Source organism: Stegastes partitus, unplaced genomic scaffold (assembly GCF_000690725.1).
Source record: "Stegastes partitus isolate 25-593 unplaced genomic scaffold, Stegastes_partitus-1.0.2 Scaffold1602, whole genome shotgun sequence".
Classification (NCBI taxonomy): domain Eukaryota; kingdom Metazoa; phylum Chordata; class Actinopteri; family Pomacentridae; genus Stegastes; species Stegastes partitus.
Window position 1 is genome coordinate 92,926 of NW_007579333.1, and position 8,725 is coordinate 101,650.

An 8,725-nucleotide genomic window follows, 5' to 3' on the forward strand; every position below is an offset into this window, starting at 1 on the left:
AAACTCTCTGAATGTTTCCTTTTTTACAGAATCTGTTTTGAGTGTAATTAGAAATGTGGTTCGTTTGTGTCAACGTTTTAAGTGCAACACGTTGAATAAAGTTATGTTGATGAAATATAACCACCAGCCGGGTCTCCAGCCTCAGAACTGAGTGGGTTTAATGGTCCAGATATGATGTCGGAGGCAGTTTTCATTCCTCAGTCAGAGCTGGAGCCTAAAACACTCATTAACATGGAGGAGGTATCAGCCTGCTCTGTAATCAGCTGCCTCGTATGATTACAGCGTCTCTGCTCCCTGAATAAACCGGGTTTCCTCTCCGTCCGACATCAGACTGAAGAACTGAGCTGCAACTCTCAGATGGAACATTTCACGTGACACTTCTGTCTGATAGAACATCTTTGGTTCACTTTCTTTAAAACACACAGACGACTGTGATGTTGATGTCTGACGTAGATCAGATCCTGTGGTGTGAGTCGTCACAGGAAAACTGTCCAGAAAGACTTCAAGCTGACAGCCAGGACAATAAAAGGTTGTTCAAAAGAACTAAAACTGTCCAAAAGGGATCAAAATGTGTCCTAAATGAAAGCAAACTGACCACAATGACTAAAACGTATCTAAAATACTCACCATTTGTCCGTAATGACTCAAACCAGTCCGAAATATGAAAGAAACCCTGAATGTGTTCAGAAAGTGTCCAACAGGGTTCATTAGGCGACTCAGAACTTGTTCAAATGAAAAAAAATGTCCAAAAATGATTTAAAGTTGTCCAAAAAACTCAACATTTCTCCATCTCTCACCTGTTTGTGTCTCTGTCTCTCACCTGTCTCTCACCTGTGCGTCAGTGCCGGTCATCAAGGTCCCTCCTCAGAACCAGGTCAACGGGACGGGCAGCAGTCTGGTGTTTCTCTGCGAGGTCTTTGCGTTTCCGATGGCTCTGGTCGAGTGGAGGAAGGAGGGACGAGACGTCGTCCTGCCCGGAGACGACCCTCACATCTCCGTCCAGGTAGGACGCACCTGAGCCTGTAGCCCCGCCCTCTCTTAAAGGAACAGTACAACAGTAGTACGTCTTTCTGAGCCAGATCAGAGGGCAAGCCTCAGCAGCTGATTTCTGATCGGCTCTCCCAGTCTAGGGGCGGGCCTCTTAAATTCGAGCTCTCCAGTTGGCTGCAGATCGAGGGGGCGGAGCCCGGAGACTCTGGAACCTATCGCTGCATAGCTCGCAACAACCTGGGATCAGTCTCCGCCTCCGCCGTACTGGGAGTTCTGGGAGCAGGTGAGACGACAGTCAACACTGAAACTAGAAAATAAATCTCAAAATAAGAATAAAAAGCTTTGCTACCACCTGTCTGTCTGTCTGTCTGTCTGTCAGAGGAGCTGTCGTCCTACTTGGCCAACAGTGTGTCTGAGATGAAGCAGCTGATGGAGGCCACAGACTACGACCAGGACTTTTATTGACCTTCAGGTGATGTCACTTCCTCTGTCCGGCGGCCATGACAGCGGTCAGGTGACGGTCAGGTGACGGACTGAACAGACTTTTGTTTTGGAACCAAAGAGGCGGAGCTCAGAGGTGCAGATCAGCTGATGAACGCTATCATATTAATAGTTATTCTTCTCTTTGTACATGAACGTTACTCTGACGCCACTCGGGGTCGCGACTCGGAGGCTCAGCATGTTGAACATGTTGTTGATGTCGCAGGTTCAAGCCCGAGTTCCCTGTCGCTGCCGTCGGTGTGAAACTTTTTTTAATATTAATTAAAGGAAAAAGAACAAACAAGTGTTTCTTCTTCGCTGCTCCTGCATCACGTCATCAGTCAGTTCTGTGTGACTTTGTGTTCAAACACCGGGTAGCATCAACTCCTCACTGATGCTGCTTCACGTAAAACCAACGTTTGCAACAAGGCCGCTGAAAAAAAACTAAACCTTCTGGAAGGAAACAGTTCATATGATGTTCTTAGAGAGAAACTAATCCTGACTTAAGACCAACAATGTTTTTTCAACAAATCTTCAATTAAGACCAAAGTGTTCCAAGTAAAGATCAACAAGTCCAGACTCACGACCAAAAAGTTCCAAGACTAACAAATCCTGACTATAGACTAGCAAAGTCAAGACATACAAATCATGAGTCAGGATCAACAAATCCTGAATCAAAATCAACAAATTCTCCATCATAACCAAGTTAGTTATTTCTAAGACGAACTAGTCCTGAATCCAGACTAACAAATTACGATTTGAATTGACAAATCAAGTCCGGATAAACAAATGCTCAATCAAGACCAACGACGTCTAAGTAAAGATCAACAAATCCTCAGTCAAGATCCCCAAATTCTTAGTCAAGACCAACAAATCTTGAGTTTGGATCAACAAATTCTGATACGAGACCAGTAAATTCCAAAAAAAGATCAGCAAGTCATTGACTGAAGCTGTGGGGTTCAGGTTCCATCAGAACTTCAGGATTCAGGAACCACAAAGGGGATTGAGGGAGGTTAAACTTGAAGATCGTGGCCCGACCCGACCTGACCCGACCCGCTCACTGCTGCTTAAATCACATTATAGCGAGTTTAAACTGGACCTGAAGGAGCCGAGCTGCTGCTCCTGCTGAAAATGACAGAACCAGATTTAGACCAAAGGAAGCTGGAAGTCCTCAGAGAGCAGCAGCAGTAATGAAAACCTCTCAGTCCGTCTCCATTCAGAGGAAACCGAAGCAACATGTGGTGAATCCATTAACCAGCAGGACCTCAGCAGCTGAACTGCAGCTTCACAGCAGCTCAACACTGTATAGAATCTGCTCAGTGTTTAACTGTTCTACGTTTTCCTTTCTTTTCTTTTACAGAGCATAACATCACAGGGAAAAGTCAGAATTTACATGCTGATGGTTAAAAAAAGGTCAAAACTGTAAATAATCTGCATTTTTATGAGCAGTAATTCTGTTCATTCCTTCACAATGTTTACTGCTGACTGTCTGAAGAAACTCTTAAAACAGAGGAATAAACACCAGAAGCATCAGAGCTTGGACTGTTTATAAAAGATGGACATCCACTGGTTTGCAGACTGCTGTTTTGAAGCCTTGAGTTTGGAAGGTGGTTGTTGCTACTGTGGTCTCTCCCGACTCAAGTTTTCAATTAAGACCAACTACTCTTGAATCAAGATCAACAAATCCCAAATCCTGACTCAAGACTGAAAAATCCTGAGTCTAGACCAACGGGTATCAAGTAATGGTTGCTAACGCTGCAGTCAAGACCAACAAGTCCAGTGTAAAGATCACCAAGTCCTTCGTCAAGATCGAGAAGTCCCAAGTCAAGACTAATAATTCCTGACCAACAAATCCTGATTTTTAAAACCTACAAATCCTTATTTGGGACCAACCAATCCTGACTCAAGACCAACAAATCCTTAGTTACGACCAACAAGTCCCAAGTCAAACTAACAAATCCTCACCCAAGGCCAGAACATTCTGGTCATGACTCAGGATTTGTCGGCCTTCAGTCCAGGTACCAGATCAGGTGAGAAGTCGGACCATGTCCTCACAGAGTTCTGTACCATCAGATTTATTTTTTAAGCCAGAGGCGTCGCCCCCTGGTGGCTGTTACACAGAATGCAGGTTCAAGACTCTTCTGAGACTTTTCCAAACTGTGTGCACCAGAAAAAGACGCTTTTTCTGACTAATTCATGCAGCTTTTGTTATGCAGATGTTAAAAGTGCATGAAAACAGACGGATGGAAACACTTTGTGGCTCTGTGACTAAAACCAGCTCCGTGAATATCCTGGTTTGCTGGTGAGAAACCTGAGCTGAGAGCCGACTGGAGGCGAACATTCATCAGTCACATGTCACTCTGCTCAGCTGTCCACATACTTCTGGTCGTGTGTGTTATTTTCTTCTCAGAGAGGCTTTTTCCAACCACAATGAAAAACACATTTTACTGTGAAGAGACGATAAATCAATAACAGACGCCCAGTTTATTTATATTTCTATAGTGTGTGTGTGTGGACTCATACGTCTATATTTGTGAGGACCAGATGGAGTTTTTACAGCACATTCAGTTTGATTTTTCCTTAACAAAAGACCTTTAAAGGCTTCTTCAGGGCCCAGGTTAGAGTCCCGGTCAGATGCTGTGGATTTATTGTGACACTGGCGGTCCTCACAGACATAGAGGTTTGTTGTGTTACATTCCAGGCTGCTGGAAACAGTTTTTACTGTATAAAGTGAAAAACCAGAGCAGCAGCAGCAGCAGCAGCTATTTAAACCTGATACGTCCTCAGTGGAAACACATTCGGGTCACCGATGGAGTCCAGATTCAGCGTTTTTACCTTTTCAGGAACAATCTGGCTCCAGAGCAGTGTGCTGGTGGACATTACAGAGGTCAGTGTTGTAGACCACAGCGTGGCCTGGTGGTGGCGCTGTTGACTCTGTGTTCCACAGCCTGAACCGAGACACACCGGTACAGAAACGTTTGTCTTATTGTCGCTGTCACACGATGCTGCAGCAGCTGAGCGCCAGCTTCACTACAGAACAGCGTTTCCTGTGCTGATCTGCAGCTGACTGTAAAAGCTCTGAAACATCATGAATGAATGAACTATTAGTGGCTCGGGTGGTTCAAGAACTCATTTAGAAGGTTTAGGTGCTTCGAAAATTCATTTATGTGGTTTTCGTATTCTTGTAGAACGTCCTGGAGGTCCACTGTTTTTGTTATTGCAGGTTTTGATGGTCATTAAGGGGATCACTGAGGAGATCCTGGCTCACTTTGGGCAGGTTCTGGTGGTAACTGAGGGTGACGGGGTTGTGTCTGAGGTGGCCGTGATCCTGTAGCAGGCTTTAGGTTCCTTTAGTGATCACTGAGGAGGTTCTAGAGGCCGTACTAGCAGTCTTAGTTTACGTTCCACTAGAAATGCTGAAACTCCCACAGGAGGTGTTTGTGCTCCTGAAAGGGTTCTTGGGTTAATTTAGGTGGTTCTAGGTCTAATGTAGGAGGTTCTGTAGGTCTCTAGGTTCCTCAAATGTCAGAAAGTTCCACTGAAAGTTCTTCCTTTGTTATCATGTAACGTTTTGGACACAACAGTGGAGCAACTGTTAGCCAGAGACTGTGATCAGTGATTATATCTGATTGATCAGTGATTACTGTCTGATTGGTTCTGGTTGGTTCTCTGTGAGAACTCACAGAAACAGGAGCTCTATAGAGTGTGTGTGTCCTCCAGGTAGAGAACAAATCACAGTTTCTGACAAATGATGGAGCGTTTCAGGAACGTTTATCATCCAGCGTCGTGACTTTAACGTTCCTGATGGAGACGCAGAGTTCTGGTCCACTTCGGTGACGTCGTGTTTCTGAGCCGTGTTCATCACTTTCTCTCAATGCTCGTGTGCTGTCAGCGTTTGAGCCTCCAGGGCCACCGTACTGTCAGGAATCAGTGTCCAGAACTGTTCAGCAGAACCACTAATGATTGCTCACTGACCATGTTTTGCTTCGTGACACTTTTCCTGCCATAAACCTGTCGTGGGAAGTGTTTCAGTCTGTTTTCAGTCTGTCTGCTCAGTGAATCCAGGAAATACCAGCAGATCCACTGCAACCTGCAAATGACTTCCAGACGCCATCAGCCAATCAGAGGCCTGGAAACACAGACGCACACAATACAGCAGTTAATTTATGAGTTGATTTAACAGGACCACACGGACGAACACGCAGCTCATTTACAGCCCTGTCCTTGGGTTTTATTGATCTTCTGATTCATTCTCCTGCAGGGACCAAACATTCACCACCTGGGAGTCAGGGGAAGGATTTAATAGCTTTGAATTTCAAAGAAAGCCAGTGTTTTAAAACGAGTTGTTTAAATAATAATAATAATAATAATAATAATAATAATAATAATAATAATAATAATAATAAATTACTAACAGAATGAGTTTGTGTCATTTATTTGTTTGTTTGCGTGTTTGTTTTGTGCCTGTTGTTTATAAAGATGCAAATCCTCCAACATGTGCTCATTTTTCTGAATATATTTGTCGGAAAACAGAAAGAAAACAAAACAAGATTTTTGTGACGGACCAGGAGAGTGTGTGGGTGACCAGCCGCTGCCCCTCCGGCCCTGCAGGGGGCGACACCGCAGCTCACAGCCAGCCAGCGGCGGCTGTTTACATGAAGCCCAGTTAGCTTTAGGTTCTGCTGAGCGCTGAGGTGAGTTAAATAAACATGCAGCTAAACTCAAACGTACGTTTCTGCTGATAATAGCTGTGAATAAATGTCAGACATGAGACCTGAAACTGAGTTTGTGTAGAAAAGCCGCTTGTTAGCTTTAGCTTTAGCGTAGGCGCGTATAGCGCGAAATTCCCGTTTAAAAAACACACATTTAGTGTTTATTTGCTTCTCAACCGAGTAACGTCCATCGTAATAAACACATTAGTACATTTTAGCAATCAGTGAAAGTCCTTTTTTAACTCGGCTCACGCAATAAGCACCAAACTGTCCTAAACCGTCCACAAAGTTGGTGTAATTTATTTAAGAAGTCAGCTTCTGCCTTTGTAGGGACCAGTGAAGCTAAAACTCTACAACATATTAACAACATTATTAGTTAAGGAAACGTAATCCCTTTAATACCTGAGAGAGACAAAATATTAAAATCAGCAGTTTGTTAGGAGAAAAATGCTTTATTTTATTGTGTTAGTCAACCACATATCGTGCAGGATTTCTATTTAAAAACAGCTAATTTAAAGTTTGTTTGCTAACCAGCCAACTAACATCCACCAGAATGAATGAATGAAGACATTTTAGGAATTTCTGACGTTTCATTTTGAATTCGGCTCACATACTTCCCACCAGGCTCTTGTTGAGTTGTTGTGTTTCATGTCAGATTGAAGTCGGTCTCTGTGTCTGCTGTGGGGGGACGACCTTAAAATCCCCCCAGATGTTAATGGAGTTTTGAATAAGATAAGATAAGATCAGCCTTTATTTATCTCACAGTGGAGAAATCCACATCGTTGATAGCAGCTTTCAACAGAGGTACACATATACGAGACAGGAAAAAACAAAAAATAAAAAATATAAGAAATAGTGCAAACAAGGTGGGTAGTGCAAAACAGAATATGAAAAATGGGCTTCTGAATGGGGGGAATATAGAAAAGATATATGTATATATATATAAAAGATAGGGATTAAGTATATAATAATAGTAGTGATAATAACAGTAATAACAACAACAATAGTAATAACAACAACAATAGTAATAATAATAATAATAATAATAATAATAAGCAGTGCAAATGTAGATATATATACATACATATTAGAGGTAGAAGAGGAATGAACACAGCGCTGGTTGTAGAAGCAGTCTTTCATGTCTGTGTTCAGTCAGTGGTGGTTAAACCCGGATTTACTGACAGCAAAGTAGAATCCCTGAGGTTTGCACCAAAGGGATCAATAAAGTTCTGTTCTATTCAGTAAAGTCACACTCAGCAGGAGATGAATGGTTCCTGTATCTGACGTTGAAACTGCTCTTTACCTGCACACACAGGTGAGCAGGTGAACCTTTGTCATGGTCAGACAGCCGCGGAGGACCGACAGGTGAGAACTGGACGTTCTGGTGGGTTTCTGGTGGCTTCAGGTGTGTTGGTCTCGTTTCATCAGAATAAGAATGAAGACCAGAACACAGCTTCACTCACACCTGTACGTCCAGTCCAGGTGTGCTGGTTTCTACAACTGGTCTGATGTCGCCTGCGTGGAGAAAAAAATGAAAAATGTCCCTTTTTTAATTCTGACTTCATGAATCAGACGCTGTTTGAAGGACGTTTGTTGATTCTTGTTAACATTAAATATAATAAATAGAAGTTCACGTTTATCAGACAGGATCAGGAGCTTCTGTCCTCTTCATATCATCGCGTCTTCACCTGCTCCAATGTCCCTGCAGGTGTTTTCTACCTGCGGCAGGAAGCAGCGTGTCGAGGGTTCGATTCCCCGTCGGCGCCGCCCAGAGGAGGCTGCCTCCACCCCAGCAGGTACAGAAACAAACTCACCCTCCCGCCGCGGATCCATTTCACAGACCTCTGTGTTGTTGTTCAGGCGACAGGAAGCTCCGCCAGCCGGCCGAGCTGCAGCCCCGACACCACAGAAGAAGAGAGAGGACGGCGACCTGGAGCCCCGGGGGCGGATGGAGGTTCAGGAGAGGCGGAGTCGAAGAGAGCGAGGATGGACGGGTCGGTCTAAGTTCATGTTTGTGTTCAGAATCGCAGAGCTGATAGCGCCACCTGGAGGCTGCACAGGTTGCTCCAGCTTCAAACTGAACCACAGTTCAACAGGCAGGAGGAGCACGCTAGCAGAACATGTGTTTATTGTGGTAGCGCTCATAGAGGATAGTGTTCAGTCCAGTGTCCAGGCATCAGGGAGAAGCCAGTTGTAGGAAGTTCTGATAGATGACTACCAACAGCAGAGACAGCCACACCACGGGAATGATAACACGTGCTGAATGTCTCCACAGCAGCGAGGAGGCTGCAGCTCTGACCAATAGAGACACAGCCCCGGGGTCACGTGGTCCAGGTGAGCACGGCGCCGCTCAGGGTCGCTGTGTGTCTCAATCGGTCCCTGATGAGCTGCTTTGTGTTGCAGATGTTCCTCCTCCGGACCAGCAGGTGGCGGCAGAACACAGCGACGACAGCAGAGCAGCTGAGGTGGACCCATTAGACATCCTGTTCTCATGTACTGTACTGAGTTCTGGTGTTCTGCTGTGTGTGTGTTCTGCTGTGTGT

General features: G+C 44.5%; 2 protein-coding genes across 2 annotated transcripts in view; both read left to right on the forward strand.

Moving 5' to 3' along the window:
* Positions 1–1,771, forward strand: part of kazald3 (Kazal-type serine peptidase inhibitor domain 3) — a 5,334-nt gene extending 3,563 nt beyond the window's left edge. The window contains exons 3-5 of the mRNA XM_008300874.1: positions 843–1,003; positions 1,126–1,273; positions 1,370–1,771. Of these exons, the coding sequence (XP_008299096.1) occupies positions 843–1,003; positions 1,126–1,273; positions 1,370–1,455 (395 nt within the window). The 3' untranslated portion in view covers positions 1,456–1,771. The remainder of the gene's footprint in view (positions 1–842; positions 1,004–1,125; positions 1,274–1,369) is intronic.
* A 3,004-nt stretch (positions 1,772–4,775) lies between these two features.
* LOC103371516 (surfeit locus protein 4-like) overlaps positions 4,776–8,725 on the forward strand; it is a 20,371-nt gene continuing 16,421 nt past the window's right edge. Inside the window, exon 1 of the mRNA XM_008300868.1 lies at positions 4,776–4,786. The gene's annotated coding sequence lies outside the window, so the exon portion shown is untranslated. The remainder of the gene's footprint in view (positions 4,787–8,725) is intronic.